An 18,465-nucleotide genomic window follows, 5' to 3' on the forward strand; every position below is an offset into this window, starting at 1 on the left:
CAACAAGACCTCTCACTTGAACCCCCAAAACATCCTCCTTAATGGAATGCCAATTTCTGTTCCTATTCCCTTCCACTGATTCTCCATAGAGCAGAGCTACTCCCTCATTTATGAACTGTCTACTCCTCTACCTAAAATCTATTCATGGCTGCTCACTGCCTTTGGAAAACATGCAAACTCTTGCGCATGGCTTACAGTGCCTTCTGATCCAACCCTGCCTTTTGCTCCAGCCCCATCTTGTGCTGTTCACCCTAGTAGGGCCATGGCATTGCAGCCCTGACAGGTTTTCATTAGTTCTTCAACACACTATTTCTGCCTCAGGGTCTTTGCACATGCTTGCTGTACTGCCCATAACACTCTTTCTCCCGTTATTCACATGGCTAGTTCTATTCATCCTTTAGCTCTTGACAGAAATGTAACATCCTCATAGCCGTCTTATCCAAATACATCGGTCACTTTTCATACTGCCAAAAGGCTGAAGTACTAAAGTGCCAAGCACCTTTATACTGTCTGTACCTGAAATTTCATATCTTCCTTGTTCACTGAAACTACAGCACCTAGCACAGGGCCTGGCACAGGGTACTTAACAAATAAATAGTTGCTAAAGAAAGAAGGAATGAAGATCCTAGATTTCTATGTAGCCCAGTGTTTTAAAGGATGCGGTACATCAGATATACCTTTCAAAGTACACTGTGCACTTTTCAAAAAGTGAAGTATTTTATTTTCTCAAAAACTGAAGTCACTCATATTATTCTAGAATGAATAGACAAAAGTATATGACTATGAATAACTGAGTGAGTAGCCCAGCTACTTGTGTCTACCCTTCTACTGGTCTATTTCTCTCAAGTGCCTCTGAAGGATAAAAATTAAATGTACCCCATAGATATTTAAAAAAAAACAACACTAAATCTTATTTTTTTTAAATAAAGGGTCCTTGTGCTAAATCACCAGTGATTTCTCAGTTCCAGGAATTATCCCTTTGTATTTGATACGGTTAAAATGCCAGGCTGTCACTTTGTATTCTCACTACTGACTAACACAAGCCCACAGCTTGAACCAGGCTCCTCCCCTCTCCCCTCTACCAGCTGCCCAGTGTGAGGGGGGCCGAGGGGGGGACGGGAGGAAGGGCATCAGCATGAGTCAAGTGCTGAGCTCAGCATTCCAGGCCACAGCCATGACACATGGCCACAGCAGCCACAGGCCAAGCGGCGAGGCTCACCTGTGTAATGCCCACCTTGCAGACTGCCGTGGTGGTTGCAGACGGCATACAAGTCATACAGGAAGTTCAGTGGGTAGGTGGAGGGCAGGCAGGCTGGCTGCTTCCAAGAAGGCCAGGGGCCCTGAGTGGGTGGGGTGCTGGTACTTCTCTGCGCCACGTGGGGAGCCATGTCCAGGCCAGAGAGTGGAAACTTCACCAGCGTGGAGAGCTTGTTTCTTCTCTCACCCACTTGGCAGAACCTCTTGAGGTGGATGATGAGGATGTCGGGTAGGGTCCAGAGGCTCAGCTTCACCATGCCCTGCTGCAGGGCTTTGCAGTGGGGGCATTTCCAGGCGTCATCCTGGGCCAGCTACAAAGGAAGTCAGGACCATAGGGCCCCTGGAGGTAACTGACCAGTCCCCTGACAGGCAGCCAGCCCCCTTCCCAAGTGGCGAGGGGACCCCTAGGATGAGACCTGCTCTTCCTTGGTGTAGAACTGAAAACATTCGTGTAAGGTGCAGCTGTGCTGCTGGTGCGCCTGCTGCTGCCGCCACACGCTGTCCGCATCCTGGACACGCTCCTCCTGGAGGCTTCCGAACAGGCTGCCGGAGAGGAAAGCACGCATACAGGGCTGGCTCCGCAGTCCTCGGGGGGCTACACCCAAGTTTGCTCAACAAGGAGGCGTCACCAGGCAGGTGAAGGCGCCTCAGGCACAGCCCGACCCATGCAAACGCATTCCTACCAGATCTCTCCAGCTCCCCCAGTGGCTCCAGGAAGGACCAAACCCTGGGCTTACTCACCTTTTTCCTCATCCCAAAGCACTTAGGAGATCAGATACTTGCTGAACCACACAGTGTCCTCGTTCAAAGTAAGGTGGGAGCACTCTGTGCCACAGAGGCAATGATTAAAGGCACAGACACAAGTCGGAGAGCCTGAATTCCAGTCTTGGCTCTGACATGCAGAAGCTGTGTGACACTGTGCAATTGTTTAACCTCTCTGTGCCTCGGTCTCCACATCTGAAAATGTAGCTTATAGACGTGATCCCTTCCCAGGGTATGGTGAGGCTAACTAAAGTGATGTGTGTACATGCTAGAGGCACTGGCACAGGAGTAGATAAGCATCACACAACCATTTCCTAGCACTGATGTTATCACTACTAACATCACCTGCCACCACCATCATCACTGCTGCCCTCATTGTTTCTATGCAGACTGGCACTGGGCTTCTCAGAAGAATGGATGACATGACACAAGGAGGCAGGCATCCTGCAGTGACTTGGGAAAAGTGCGGTCTGGCCCCCAGATGGAGACAGACTCATTGTACTCACCGCTCCTTGAAGCAACTGTCCCACTCCACGGCTAGTTTGACATGTGGAGGGCCTCCGGGCTTCCTGAGGTGCAAAGCTCTGAGGAGACAACAAGGGAGCCCATCAGAAAGCACAGAGCACCCTTCCTCTACTTTAGGGGCCAGTGGTCTGCCTCCAGCTCCAGGGCTAATGTTGCAAATGGAAATGCAAACCCAGGTCAGATAGCTGCAGCTGGCTGTGTCCTAAAGACTCCATCCTAAGTCCACTGCGAATGCTCTCTTCTCACCCCTTCAGGAGCTCGGGAGCACCAAGGGTTTACTACATGGACGCAGCTCACCTCCCCCAGTGCAGCACCAGCTGCCTTTTTAGTGTCCAGAGAGCAGGTCCCTTTGAACAACCTGCCACAAGAGCCAGTTTTTGATGCTGCAAGTCCAGTCAAGTAAGAGCCTATTCATTCCTGTGCCATACTGGAGTGCCCCTTACCTGTCAACTGCCCAGTGGCAGAGGGGCCGGCTGTCCTGTGGGGACAAGTAGCTGCAGGACACAGAGAGCCCCACAACCCGGATGGAAAACAGTGACCCCAGATTCTGCTGAGACAAAAACAGAGACACCAGTCATCATGGAGCCAACTTATTATTCAAGTGGACAGAGATTACTCCAAAAATATAATCCTGTTTTTGATCGTCTCTTTTGAATATTTCTTTAACATTCAAATATAGAGAGAAAAGGATTTTGTTTTTTGAGAAGATAAAACATAGTGCTCTTATGCTGTTTAACACATCTAAATTTTCCAAAATGATGAAAATGGTATTTTTAAATAACAAGTTATTATTTGAAGTAGATCCTAGTACAATGAATGGAGAAGCATCAGTTATTAATAAATTACTAACAGATAATTTAGCTTATTCTATTAAGATTATTATCATCACCCAGCTGCCAAAATAAGGCAATCATCTAAAAGGAAGTTAGGGTATATTTTGCATACAATTTAAATAAATGTTTATATACTTCAAAATAATCCACATAAAGAAATACTACCTGTGCTTTTATTCTAAGATAGGCATCATTTTAATAGCTTAACTTTTCTGAAACTGAGATGAGTCTTGAACAACATTATTCACAATCATCAGAAGGTGAATGTAACCCATACTCCTCACTAGGTGGTATCTTGCATACAATCAGCCTTAAAAGGGGAGAAAATTCTGATACATCCCACAATATGGGTGAACCTTGAAAATATGTTTGCTTAGTGAAAAAAACTGAAACAGAGGAACTGATCCTATACGATTCTCTCATGTGAAGTACTCAGGGTAAGCAAATTCACAGAGAGGAAAGGAATGAGGAAAAAGAAGAATGGAGGTTACCACAGACTCCGGTAGGAGGCTGGGAGTCACTCAATGAAGTATAGAGGTTTGGGAAGGGGGAATAATGAAAATTTGGGACTATAGGTAGTAGTAATCATTGTGCAATGCAGTGAATATGATTAATGTACACTTAACTGGTGCAAATAAACCAAACTTATGCATTCTTTATCACAATTTTTTTTAACCTCAATAGACTCTCCAATAAAGGAAAAACAATTCTGACAACTTTGACTATAACTAGAAAATCAAATTTTCTTCCAAACTCTGACAAAGAGAAAAGAGAGGGTAAATGAGTTAAAATCAGGCTTTGTTTACTCCCTCCCGCTTTCAGCTTCTATGGCCAGCACCTGCGGTCTGCAGGCTGCCTGTGATTAGGGACACCTGGCCAGAGTGCACTGGGCATGCGTGCATGTAAATGGGGCACCTGTGCTCAGGGGCAAGGGGATATAAAGGCAGCTTCACTCCGAGGGCAGGAGAACGCCAGAGAAATGCTGAGAGGGAAAGATGGTCTGTCTGTCCCCCGGTTCAGCACGAAAAGCCTGTAAAAATCCCTGGAAGCCTTCAAAATTCTTTGTCGGCAAGAATCGACAGTGAACTTAGCCAGATTGGGATAGTGGCAAAACACATCTACACTTAAAAATCACTGATAAAGCACAGATTGGATTCAGAGAGGGGACGAGGAGGGCGGTATTACATACAATCCCAGGAGAGAGGACAGCGGGAGGGAGGGCAGCATGGCCGTGGCAGCTGATGTGTGTGGGCAGGAGTGGGACAGGGTGAAAAAGTAAAGCAGAGCCCAGCTGCAGGGAACTTAGGTGTCAAGTGCAGTGGTGTGTCCATCTCCCGGGACTAAAACCACATGCCGGTTGGCAAGATGCTTCAACAAAGACAGAGCAGGCTTTGGAAGCAAGCTGACTCCAGGGGCCTGGTTTCAGAGCTCGCCATAGAAGGGCGTATTTCCCAAAGATACTTAAATCTGAGGAGGCTGCTCTTTGACCTTGCAGCGCTGACTGAGCCTTGCTGTTCGAAGGGTAACATTATCCACACAATCAGGACCCCCTAGCCTGCCTGGAGACAGCTTACCCTTGTTGAGCACCAAGAAAATTTAGTGACCATGAAGATATTGTGGCAATGAAATGTCTTCTTTTTATAATTTAAGTAAATTTTATTCTGTCCAGAAAATTGGTTCTTTGTGTAAGAGGCACTTTCCTGCCCCCTGTTCTTGCAAGGAAAATTCTTCTTAGAGTCTTGAATATAGGTTCACAACTTTTAGTCTCTTCAGTTCACCATTGCAAATCCTAACTGTTTTGTTTTCAGATAATTACCACGCCGAGCCAGTATTTAATAATACATAAAACACTAAAAGCATTATGGGTTAGGTGAACGGGCTAAGCTGGAAACCTCATGACTGCTTAGAACATATCATTCCCATGGAAAATTGTGCCCAACCATCACTTCGTATACCAGTGAATGTGCGGGATGGTATCAACAGCGAATGTGGAGGTTGCCTCTTAGAATTTTGCTGGCTCTGCTGATGGTCTGATTGGTTTCTCAAATCAAAATGACTGTGGGAGAGCAGTGGGAAAAGCACATTTGGGGCCAGGTGGGGAATCAGGACAGCTGAGTAAAATGTGCCCATGAAAGTGGTTTCATCCACTTTCAACAATCAGGAGCACAGGGTTTGGGGGAAGGCTGGGCTCATTACTAGAGATTCTGACCTACTTAAAGAGAAGTTAGTTTCTAATCTGGGCACTGCGGTGCAAACAGCAATATATCCTTTAGAGTTCAAAGATGGTACAAATGTAGAAAAGGTCTTTAACAAGGTGATATTTGCTATAAATCCTGAATCAAAAGCATGTTTTATCCCTGAGCAGGAAGGAACTGAATCATGAAGAATGGCCTGTGAAAGAAGACTGGAACAATCCCCAAATGAGAAGTTTTTACTAAGAGAAAAGTTGGGGAGACAAAAGTCTGCTGCTATTTTTTCTGTCCCTAAAAAATTTCAGTGTGTATGCCAAGCAGCCATCAGCATAGTTTCTGATGCTACAAGGCTGGAGGGTAAATGAAGTAGTCAGGTTTTTTCCGCCCTCTCACCATTACCATCAATGACCCACACATGTGGTCTTGCACGCGTGCCTGATGGCTGCACCTGCGGTGTGGTGTGGGCGTGAGTGGGTGCACTGAGCTGTGAGACAGCAAATGAGCACAGCAGCAGAGGATGGGGCAGACAAAGGACAGTGCAGTAGCGACCAGAGACCAGCCTGCGAGAGAAGCCAGAGCCCAGAAAGAGTAAAGGTTCACCTGCCAGCCTCTGGCCCCCAGAACCCCTGCCGGCCCCGTGCCTGGCTGCCTCACCACAAATGGTGTGGAAAGATCATTAAAAGCTGGAAAAGGCCGCTGAGGGCACCAGCACCCTCCTTTTCCCATCTGCCCAGATCATAGAAACCTGCTTCATATCTTGCTAGCGCTATAAGGGCCTAACGGGGGTGGTTGGAGACTGGGTTGTCTTATTTAGAAACTACCAACCTGATAATAAATGTGCAGACAAAGAGATTTTTTTCCCCTGAGTTTTTAACCTCGGTTTTTATTTTAATATCTAGATTTTCATATTGGGACATAAATATCCATTTTAGTTTTCCACAGAAATCATACCTCAAGTCCCCTAAAATTTCTGATCCAAAGGTTTCAGTTTCAATTTATTCCAATGCACGCTCTTCTAGAAATAATTTAAGTAAACCATTTGTATTCAAAACAGAATAATAATGTAAATCTTCCCTTTATTCTGATGGTGTTTGTAAAGATTGGATGGAAAAACTACCACGTGTGAAAGGTGTTTTGCAATGCCACAGAGGGTGAACACGCAGACCATGCAATTGTCACTTCCTTGCACATAAATCAACATTGCTTTATACAATGTGAACACTCTTATAAACAGTAAGTTCTTGCCTCTCCTGAACTACCTCTAGATTCCTGCTCCCACCCGGTTCCCAGCACGTACACACACATGCATGTGTGAGCACACCCTCCCGCTCCCCCCCCCACACACACACTGACCTGTACGGGGGCCTCACTCCTCATGAGATAGCGGACCTTGCTGAGAATGCACAGCTGGAGCTGGGGCCAGGAAATGGCTCTGTCTTCCCTGATCAGAAAAGGTGGCCCAAACCTGAAAAATCCAAGGAATTAGGTTACCTCACAAAGGAAAAGCAGCTGTATTTATCAGTCATGAGCCTTTGTTCTACTCACGCCACTCCACTCCACTGGGTAAGAGTTAAGCACCAAACACCACACAAAATTGCTCATCAGAGAACCCCAAGATGCAGAGCCAGTGGGGACAATGCAATGTAACAGATGGCTCCAAATGATTAGCCGGCAGGAAGCTTCCCCACAATAGAAAGTAAACTACAGAACCTGGAACCAGAGAAAAGGAAACCAGAGATAAACCCAGAGGGGACAAGTCCAATTGACACTCGGATGGCTCTATGCACCAGGAATGCTCTCCTAACTGGGAATGTTTCCCAAGACCCAACCTAATAAACACACAGCTGTTGCTGTCCACTCCAGCTCTGCAGTGGGGGCTGCTGGACAAGACACTGGCCATTGCAGGCTCCTTGGCTACATGAGCCAGGCTGTGTGTAGACCCAGTGGATAGCAATGTGAAAGTGCTGACTGTACTTTGCTAACACATATAGGAGGTGGTAAGTCTGGACGGGCAGGGTCACACTGTTATGCATCTCGCCCTCTGTTGTCAGGCGCCCAGGCCGCCTCCATTTTTCAATTTAAACAATGCTATGTCAGGAACTACACATATTCTGTGCCTGTGCCTCTGGGTGCCCATCACAATGGTTGCTTTGGGACAAAGTTCCAGAAATGGAAATGTGAGATCAGAAAAGCCACACCAATTTTAGCTGTGGGGGGCTATACCCTAATCCCTAAACACTTATCAAAAGGAAGTGTTAGGGATTTCTTAAAGCCCTATAAAATCTGAAAAGTTTATGATTGCATCTCACTATTGCAATCAGAATTGCTTCTTCTACTAGTGAGGTTGAATATTTCCTCCTGTGCTCGTATTTCCTCTGTGAACCATTTTACTAAAGGGTATTTCCCTCACTGAATGAGAACTAGGTTTTAAATGTTGGATACCCATCCTTCAGCAGTCACAGGATGTAAATACTTTTCCTCGTGTGTGCTTTGCCTTTCAACTTTGTATATAGTTTAAAATATTCAAAGTATTTAAGACCTAAGCTTTTTTCTTTATGGCCTTCTGCCAAAGGTGTTAAAGATATAAATTTTCCCCTACATTATCCAGGTAATTTTGCAGTATCCTTTTCTATATTTACCTCCCTAATCAATCTGAAATTTAAGCCTATGAATTTCTGATGGGAATAAAAGGTTGATTATAGAAAATAAAAAGAAAGAAAATCAGTTGACCCAGTTTTACTTATTAATTCATTAATTTAGCAGTATTATAAAATACAGCTCATATCACTTGATACTTAACTATAATTTGACCTATTATATCCCATTGATTTAAATATATAGTCCTCTGCCTATTACACAATGTCTTAATAATTGGATTATTCTGTTTCATTGGCAAAATCCCTCTTCTTCCTTTATCCCTCTCAGCAATTTCTGGCTATTCTTACAAGTTTCTTATTTCAGATTAATCTTACAAACATTTTATCAATCTAAAAATTTTGGGTAGAAGCTTTATCTTTTAAATGTTTTATTGGGACTATATGAGAAAAATTATCTGTCTTTCTATATTTAGTATGTAATCAGTCATAATCCTGAATTCTCAATAGCATTAATCACATTCTAATTCTTAATTCTTTGGAAAGGTATCAATATATTCTGCAAATAGTGGTAATTTTATCCCCTCTTTTCTCATAGGCAGTATCTTTTTCCTATCTTACTGTACTGCCCCAGCCTTATAAAACAGTACAAAATAATAGTGATGAGGGAAATAATTAATCCTGAAATTAATAGGGATACCTCACATGCTTAAATGTTAAGAAGTATGCCCGCCATCTGCTTAAAACAATTATTTCTGATAATCTTAGATGGCTAAACTTGAGAATGTTTAATTTTATCAACTTAGAATTATTCTGAACGGAATTCCGAGTACATAAAAGTCCCAGACATCATGTATAAAGAGCACAAAGTTAAACATACCTGCTAGCCTTCTGCCCTGACCCCACCAAGTTACAGAAGAGGATTAGCACCTTGTTCTCACTCCGGGCAGGCAGGGGCAATCGCTGGCCCTCTCGGGCAGCCAAGCACGGGGAGACAGACAGAGCAGGCGCACGAGCTGGCGGGAGAGAGTTACATCTGAATGCGGAAAGGAGCCACTTCTGGGTCAGAGTCCAGGTTGTCTAGCCAACTCTTTCTCTTTGAGAACCTATAAACCACCACTGGGAGACACTAGAATAATTTAACTGCAAAATAACAGCAGGGATTTTATTTTAACACTTCTCAAATGCAACTTGAAAAACACTCCAGAGATTTTGGTTGCTTGTATGACTTGATCAGAGAGCCCCCCACCCCCGACTTAGAACCTATCAACCTGAGAAGTGCACAGAGAAGGTAAGCATCTTTAGCATTGAGGAAGCACAGGTACTAGCCGATCCTTTAACAAATTCTCCAGGTGACTCATCCTCACTAAGGCTTTGGGAACCCCTGTATTTGTTGAATATTTTTAATACTCAACCATTTGTATACCAAATATTGGAGAAAACAAGCTTGAGGCTTCCAAGTACTGAAATAAATGTCTTTAAAAAAAATTAAAATAAATGGCTTATCCCTCAGTGCCCAATGAATACCCTCTCAAAATGAGAGTTCCCAAGTAAAATGATGCAAAGCACCACTGTACCTGTGAGTGTCTCCTGGCCCAGTGCTGGAGGAGCCTGAAAGGCATACACGTTATCTCCCTCAGCAATAGTGTTCAAATCTTCCTCATCAAAGAAAGACCGCTGGAATCCACTGGGATACAGTTCAACCAAGATCACCTGGAATGAGAGTGATCGTTAAGGAATTGAACACTTAAGAAATCTAAAAGTGACTAGTCTGAAACCTCTCTTTCACCCTTTCTCCCCTGTTAAGAGATAAATGCTACTTATTTTTAGTAATAGAACATAGTCGGTATAATAATTAGGTTGATCACAGACATCTTAAATACAGTACCAGAACAGCAATGTGCCGAGGGAAGAGTTAGGACAGTAAAATTCAAAATCTAAACACTTATACTCAGCTGAGCTACCAAACAAGAATAAAATTAAGCTCTCTACAGATATAACATGGGAGTTTAATACTGACACAGATCTCCAATGAAAGAACTTCTAAATATTATTATTTTTTTCATATGATGTCATAGATGGAAAATGTTTTCATGGAACAGAGTAAACAGAAGAAACAGATCTTACAGTGAAGGGGGAGAGCTGGCTGCCTAATGGGCCCTGGCTGCTCCAGACAATTGCGTCACCTTCGGGTACCACCCCTTGAGGGAATCATCATCTCAGCACACATAACCCATGTAAGCAACACTGACTGGGAAAGTCTCTTGTGAAAGACAACCTTTCAAGATTAATAAAACAAAATGACTCCAGAAGGAAAACCTGAGTTGTAAGACAAAATGCTGAAATGAGACATAGGACCCTCCCAAGTGGCACAACAGGTTCAGTCTCAGCACTATGAAGCTATAGGCAGCCACCACAGCATGAGTTCAATCCCCAGCCAGGGAGCTGACCCACATGGCACAGCAGACTTCTCATGTCCCGCCCGCTGCTCCCCTCAGCAGTGTATTTCAGTAGATCCCTCTATTCTGCTCCCCACTCTGTCTCACCTACCTCCACCCCTGCACCTCTAGCCATACCCCAGTTCTTATATGCATAAATAAATCTTTAAAATGCTGAAACACAGGAGATGGTAAACATTGGCAAATGTAAACATGCAGACTCCATAAATCTACTCTGACAACAACTATTACTGCTACAAGCAGGGAGAATGGAGAAGAGGGATGAAAATACAGTATCTATCTACAACAATATCTAAATCAAAAGAGAAATGAAAGCATTCAGAGATATTCATGTAATCTGTGAAGACTGACAGAGACTTCGTTAATTATGTTGACTTTTTAATGATAACCACTATAAGCATATAAATATAGGTGTTCTAAACCAGAAGGGATCAACAAGAGAAATTGCTCAATCCAAAAGAAGCAGTGAAAAGAACACAGAAGCAAAGGGAAATCAGTACAAATAGAAAGTACAAAATGCTGTAAATGAATCCAGGTCCATCTATGATCATAGACAATATAACTTGCCAGTTAAAATATCAAAACAGATTTTAAGATCCATTCAAAGTGACTACTATCTCCTAACACATCACACTCCTCAAATTCCTGACTTGTTTTACTTTCTTAATTATCCAAATTCTATCCCCCTCAGACCTTCTCCTTTCACTCTTCTATTCTGCCCAAGATTCTCACCCACTGTGCTTCTTTTTCTCCCTCTCTCTTCAACGGTCTACATAAGTACCTTAGAATTTGCAAGACTGAATACACATATTTTTTCCCATTTGAGAACCTTATAAAAGTGGTGATAGAGGTCAGAGGGCTGGATTGGATGGGGCAGGAGGGAGCCCACTGAGATGATGGAAAGGCTCAGTAATTGTGCTGCCGACGCAAGTGGCTGCAGTGTAAAACCCAACAGACTCTGACCTCAAGATCCATATACTTATTATATGTGTTATTCCTTCACAAAAAGGTTACAATATATATTTTTTTAATTTTAAAAAGTCCTAAAAGGTCACCAGGGAAGTATCAAATCTCCATCTTATGGTTCAATTTCTTTGCCCAACATTAGAAAACTAAAAAGTGACTGATCTACCATCAGTACCTTAATCCAAGCCCTTGCCGTTATGCCATGTTGCTGCTCACCCAGGTCACCCGTACCTTGCTCTTTCTTTTAGGGAGGCCCCTCTTATGAGTCCTGCCCTCCAAAGTGACAGTGAACCCAATCTCTTTACCAAGACTCCTTAAAAAAATAAAAGTAGATTATACCCATCTCTGTCTCCTCCAAACCCCCTCTCCTTACAAATCTTCCAATCCCTCAATAATTTTTCATAGTTCACTTGTTGGCCATTCTCAGGAGGGAAAACACAATAGTGGCTCAGACTCTGAAGTCAAAACATCTGTGTTCAATTCCTGGCTTAGCCACTTACCAGCTGTGTGGCCTTGAGTAAGTCAGCTAACCTCTCAGTGCCTCTAGTTTGCTCACCAGTAAAATGGAAATAACTATATAATAGTCTACTGCATAGGATGTCTGTGAGTGCTACATTGGCAATGAAGATAAAGTTTACAACCCAGCACTCAATCAGTACTACTGAGGGTTAGCTATTGTTGGAATTGTGATGACCATGATCTAGTTGCCATCTTGGAAGACAGTGGTGGAGTCTTTTTCTGGTTTCTGTAAATGCAGGGAGTGGTCAAGACCCAGACATCACAGAGAGCAGACTACAAATCAGATAGAAACTCATGAGTCACCCTCGAGTCACCTTGGAACCAGAAATTAGCCTAATCAGCCCAGACAGCTAGCCCAAAAGCTTTCTGTCATCCAGTGCCCAGGCCCCAGTGCAGTTCTGTCACACCTCATCCGTAGGGACACCGCCTTCCTCTGCCACCATCTTCCTCAGGGCTGCCACTGTGCTGAGGATCGGCACGGCCAGACCAACCCTCAAGAACCTCTGGCTCTTAGAGGGGAAGACCAAGGTGACACTCAAGAATCTGGAAAACAGGAAGGAGGCCAAACCCTTAAAGGACTGACATAAAGTATGGCAATACCATTTCATTTGTGTTAGTTCAGCACTTGGGCTAACTCAGCTTCTTGGCTGGGTTACTGCACTTAGGTATGCTGTCACCAGGTGGCAGTGGAGAGACAAATCTCCAAATGGGATTGCTAAAAATGCTTTTTCAGAGTTAAAAATAAATCCTATTTGATTAAAAATGCCCAGATGGGTCTCTTAGTACAGGGTTCTGTTTGACAAATAGATTGTCTTAAGCAAAAACAAGCTTCAAAGTTTGAAAAGTAAAGCAGTTGAGCTTCCTCCAGTATGATTCAACACTCCAAATACTTTCCTTTTCTTACTGAAATTCTTCCTTTGGTGTACACAACCCTCCTGGCCCCCAACCTCTCTAGCTTCACTTCCTGCTATCCCCACCAGCATTAATCTTCTATCTCCTGGTTCTCCTGTTTTAAACCTATTTCCTACAGGTAGCTAATTGGTAGAGATGGGATTTGAAGCTGGACCGCATGGCTACAGGGCCAGTGGTCAGAGTAGAAAGCTGAGTTTACATCAGCAGACATCATCTGATGGTGTCACTGACAAGCATATAAGCCCAGGTTATATTGTGGCACAGATGATTAGTAACACAGAATTCAGAACAGAACGGGGGATTCAGTTGCAGGAAAGCCTTGATGAAGATGTCATGTCATTACATGCTAAAGATAGGGGGATTTCAACAAGCAGAGGGTGAGAGAAATGGTATTTATAGTGGTGTTGAATGCAAGAAGAAATACTGCCAGCTCAATGCCAGTGCAGGCATCCAAACAGGAGCTCACTAAAATGCATGATCGTGACACTGGTCAGTTGCTTTACTGGTCACTGTTAAGTCCTGGGCTTCTGGAAAACCTTCAAGATGTGCCTCTTCATTCTAGACTCAAATCCTGCCATCATCTTAGCCAGTCTCACAGACTCTTCTCCTCCAACAGACTTTTTTTTTGCTCCTTAAGGAAACCTTTCCCCTACATCTTTCCAAAGAAAAAAAAGAACTGGAGCTAAAGCAAGGAAAAAGAGTTGGTGACAAATTTTTTTCAGTTTGCCCCTGTCTGACCAAGTGACACAGATTGGCCCAGGCCAGCTTCCAAATAGGCCAAACCCTGGAAAAACAACAGCACTATTTATGGGGGAAAAAAGCAAACCCAGGGCCAGGAGCTCCCCCTAAGGAGTGAGGACAGAAGCCAGTTCACAGGGCATGATGTGACGCTCACATACCTTGTCTGGCGCAAGGGGATGGGGAGTGACACACACAGGAAGGGATCGAAGGTGTTGCTCTGTTTCAGGCAGTGAGGACAGGTCAAGGAAGATCTGTGAGGGCAAAGGAGAGAGCTTACAGTTTAATCAATTCAACAATTGGGTGGACTCTTAAAAAAGTTCAATATGACCCTCCCTGGTGGCGCAGCGGGTTAAAGCACAACACTGAGAAGCTAAAGCCACTTCAGCATGAGTTCGATCCCTGCCTGCCCCGGAGGTGGCCCACATGGTGTGGCAGACCTCTCCTGACCTGCCCGCTGCTCCCCTCAGCAGTGTACTTCGTCAGTGTGCCTGTTCTGCTCCTCACTTTGTCTCTGGTGAATCCTCTCACCCTCTGCATCTCTGGCCTGTACCCCAGTTCTGTATGCAGAAATAAATCTTTTTTAAAAAGTTTAATATAAAAATGCCATTGCATGGGACACCTGCATATGGAGCCCAAAAATTAACAATGAGGTAAGAAAATAAACAAGTTTAATTAAAAAAAAAAACCTGAAATCAGGAATTCAAGCAAATGCTTGTAGGTAAATGTTCTGCAGCCGGTGGGTGGAAACAACCCAAATATCCACCAGGGGGTCAGTGGGTACACACATCTGATGGCTCCTCAACCAGTAGGATACAGAATTACCCTGCAATCACACAGTGGCATATTCTTCAGCCAAAAGGAGGAAGTCCTGACACAGGCTACAAACACAGGTGAGCCTCAACCACTAAGCTAAGCGAGAACAAACACAAAGGCCACAGCTTCAGCTTCCGTTTAAATGCAATATCCAGAATGGGGAAAGCCATGGACAGAAAGCCAGGTGCTGGGAGGAAGGAGGAATAGAGGGCTGACTGTGGCATAACCTTTGGGGTAACAGAAATGTTTAGGAGCTAGAAAAGGTGGTAGTTGTGCCCTGTGAGTGTGTCATTGACTCATAGGCTTTAAAATAATTAAGTATGTTATATGACTGTCACCTCAATTCTTTTCAAAAGAAAAAAAAAACAGTTAATCACTTATACCCGTGCATTCAGTAAGGGGAAGGAAATAATAACCCCTCCGGATAGAAGCACAGTGTGCCAATGTTCAAACTGCAAGAATCTAAGGACCATCTATTACCCTGGTTTGGACTCCCTCTCCACCCACAGTCCCATGGGGAGCTTTTTTTAAAATGCAGATGTCTAAGCATGATCCCCTTCCCCCTGAGATTCTGTTTGAGGAGCATGGGGAGAAGTACAGGCATTGGTATCAAAAAAGAAAATAGGTGTCATTCATGTGCAGCTACTGCCCAAATTCCCCTACTGTACTGAAAAAAACAAAGGTCAGAAAATGGCAGCTAATAGTAATATAAAGCATTAAGACAGCATTACTAAGAACTGGATATGGGAGCATCCCCAGTGGCACAGGGTTAAAGTCTCAGGGCTATCAAGCTACTGGCAGCCACTGTGGCCCAGGCCAGGGAAATGACCCACATGGCACGGCAGCCCTCTCCTGTCTCGCCCGCTGCTCCCCTCAGCAGTGTATTTCAGTATACCTGCCTGTTCTGCTCCCCACTCTGTCTCTGGTGAATCCTCTCACCTCCACATCTCTGGCCTGTAACCCAGCACATGCATGCATAAAAAATCTTTACAAAATACATGAAACCATCCCATGTTTTTTTCCCATACTACACCACCCTTGCTCCCCAACAGAGAGGCATGTGGCCCACTAGAAAGGTGGTATCCTTGTGTCAATTTCATGTGATACAATTTTAAAAGAGAAATAAATGCAGTCTAGTTGAGTATTAGGTTAAAAAAATGAAAATATTTCTTTTCATTTGTTTGCTTCAATGCAAAGCAGGGATTTGTATATTTCCTAACAAAATACATCCTCAGCCCTGTGCTATGTGTAGGTACCTGATGGATGAAGGTGGGGGACAGCTGGAAGAGAAATGGGGTGGCAGAGGAGAGTCCACCCATATCAGATACCCTGGCAGGCTGAAGCTCACTGTCTCATGAACATTTTTTTTTTAACCAAAACATCACTGTGATTTTCTGCAAAAGGAAAATTTAGCAGAGGCATTTATAATGATGGGTGAATCCAGGGATCTGTTTGAATTAACTGAAATCATAGTGGGTGTTTTGTTCACTTGCATCCAAGAGACCCAACTTGCTCTGAACAGATTCACTTAGGGTTGCCGTGGGCAGCATCCTGAGAACCCCAAGTTTTTTGTTTGCCCCTGGTTGATCAGAAAGCCAGTCAAGCAGGACATGCCCTCCTGAGAGACCTGGGAAACAATGATCAGTTCTAAGGCCACTTTTTTCTAGACTTATTTTTACTTATTTATGCATACAAGAATGGGATATAGGCCAAAGAGGTGGGAGGTGAGAGGATTCATCAGAGACAGAGTGGGGAGCAGAACAGGTGGATCTACTGAAATGCACTGCTGAGGGGAGCAGCAAGTGAGACAAGAGAGGGCTGCTGTGCCATGGGGGTCAGCTCCCTGGCTGGGGATCGAACTCATGCTGCAATGGGTGCAGACAACTTGAGAACCCTGTGTCTTGCACCACCAGAGAGGCCCTCATTTTATATATGACGCATAAAGAAAACACACTGGTGCAAGGACAGAGGAGGGTATTAAGAAGACGTGGCAGCTCTACATGATGGAGCACCACTCAGCTATCAAAAAAGATGAACCCTGGCCATTTTCAACAATATAACAGGGCTGGAGGGGGCTGTGCTGAGCAAAGTATGTCAGAAGGAGAAAGAGAAATCCTGGGTGGTCTCACCCACATGGGGAATATAGAGAAACAAAATGAAGGAACCGCAAAACTAAACCAAAACAAATGGTAGAAATCTGACTGTGCATGGAGGCTACAGGGTGAGGAGGACGAAGGGGGAGCCCGGCTGGGGAGGGCGCAAAGGTCTAAGCAAAGGACTACGGGTACTCTGGTGGTGGGGGTGGTGGGGTGACATGGGAGGTGTGAACCTATTTCCTAAGGGGATAAACAGGGAGAAAAGTAATTAAACACATTGTTTTCATAATAAAGTACAGATAGGATGTGAAATATACCTTTTTTTCAAAGGATAGGAAAGTAGGACAGAGAGAGTGAGATCAGAAGAGGGGCAGCATGGTTTGTACAGAGCTCTGGATGTCATCAGCTTCAGCAGATAACCCAGATGTGGTCTGAGGGGTCCCTGTGTCCTTATCACCTCCCCTCAGCACTCCGGGGTCTGTCCTAGGCTCCCCAGGTATGCGGGCACAGGAGCTCCCCCACTGCCCATCAACATCCACCCGCCAGCTGCATGGTCTTTGCTCTCTTCTGTTATGAGCCACCCAGTCACTGCTGCTGAGTCCCTGCCCTGTACTTCCTGCCAGGGACAGACGCCCAGGTAAGCCCCAAACTGTCATGCCACAGCTTCACCTCCCCACTGATCGGTGGCAGTGCTGTCTACCCCCGAAGAGGCCATGACTTAGGTAACACTTAATCAGACGTCCCCTCTGAGACCTCCACTGACAAAGCCTTCAAAAATGGACTCAGCCTCAAAGGAATCACTGCCTGTAATAGGGGCCAGATCAGACTTCCTGTGAATAAGCACGCGCGCGCGCGCGCGCACACACACACACACACACACACACACACACACACACACACACTGCTTCCTCTAGACAAAACACCAACATCCTATTGCAGGTGTTTAAGGCTGAGGTGCTAATCATATAGAATAACTAATTATTCTTGGGCCCTCCCTGGTGGCACAATGAGTTAAGTCACAGCACTATACAGCTGTCAGCGGCCACTGCAGCAAGTTAGATCCCTGGCCAGGGAGCTGACCCACACAGCACAGCAGAACTCTCCTGACCCACCTGCTGCTCCCCTCAGCAGTGTCTTTCAGTAGATCTGCTTGTTCTGCTCCCCATTCTGTCTCACGTGAATCCTCTCACCCCCCCCACACACACATCTGATCTTGTGTGCATAAACAAAAACCCAGTTCTTGTGTGCATAAATAAAAACTCTTAAAAAGAAGAAGAAGAACTAGCTATTCTTCCTCTAGCCCAGACCTCCTGCACTCTAGTACTATTCTCTATCTCTCCTCCACTCAAAATCAAAAGCTAAGGCCGTTAAAAGGGGGGGGGGGTGCAGAGGAGGGGAAGAAGGAGAACCTTGGTGGAAGGGGCATCTGAGTTAACTTTTAAGCACATGTCCATCTTTCCATTTCATAAAGGCTGATACCAGGACAAGGTTCTACCAGCCATGCCCTCCCAGGGGAGAGGGCTCCAGAAGAGCAGAGGGCATGCAGCAGGACCAGCCTAAGCTGCTCCCGTGACCACCACAGGAAATCACCTCTAAAGACCTAGCCTGGATGGACATCCCTAAGTCTACTTTTTCTTTACTGGGGACAAAGCAGGTATTTTTGTCAGGCAAAAGGCAGGTATTTTTAACTGTCACCTGTCCTTTTTATAGCACGAACACCTTCTTACTCATCTACCTACAATAACCTACCCAACAGGCATTGTAGTCCTGATACCCAATCACCTCAAATGTCACTT

At 44.7% G+C, this 18,465-nt stretch overlaps 1 protein-coding gene across 2 annotated transcripts in view; it reads right to left on the reverse strand.

Moving 5' to 3' along the window:
- USP43 (ubiquitin specific peptidase 43) overlaps positions 1 to 18,465 on the reverse strand; it is a 54,305-nt gene that overhangs the window by 15,114 nt on the left and 20,726 nt on the right. The window contains exons 4-12 of one of the 2 annotated variants that reach the window (XM_004684596.2): positions 13,919 to 14,011; positions 12,515 to 12,650; positions 9,741 to 9,876; positions 9,044 to 9,179; positions 6,923 to 7,034; positions 2,988 to 3,091; positions 2,526 to 2,603; positions 1,674 to 1,800; positions 1,235 to 1,568 (exon numbers count right to left, since the gene is read on the reverse strand). In XM_004684596.2, coding sequence (XP_004684653.1) covers positions 1,235 to 1,568; positions 1,674 to 1,800; positions 2,526 to 2,603; positions 2,988 to 3,091; positions 6,923 to 7,034; positions 9,044 to 9,179; positions 9,741 to 9,876; positions 12,515 to 12,650; positions 13,919 to 14,011 — 1,256 coding nt within the window. Of the gene's footprint in view, positions 1 to 1,219; positions 1,569 to 1,673; positions 1,801 to 2,525; positions 2,604 to 2,987; positions 3,092 to 6,922; positions 7,035 to 9,043; positions 9,180 to 9,740; positions 9,877 to 12,514; positions 12,651 to 13,918; positions 14,012 to 18,465 lie in introns of both variants that reach the window. The other variant, XM_004684595.2, reaches the window with a different exon arrangement.

The sequence above is a fragment of the Condylura cristata genome, unplaced genomic scaffold, assembly GCF_000260355.1.
Source record: "Condylura cristata isolate star-nosed mole 26May11 unplaced genomic scaffold, ConCri1.0 scaffold00017, whole genome shotgun sequence".
Lineage (NCBI taxonomy): Eukaryota > Metazoa > Chordata > Mammalia > Eulipotyphla > Talpidae > Condylura > Condylura cristata.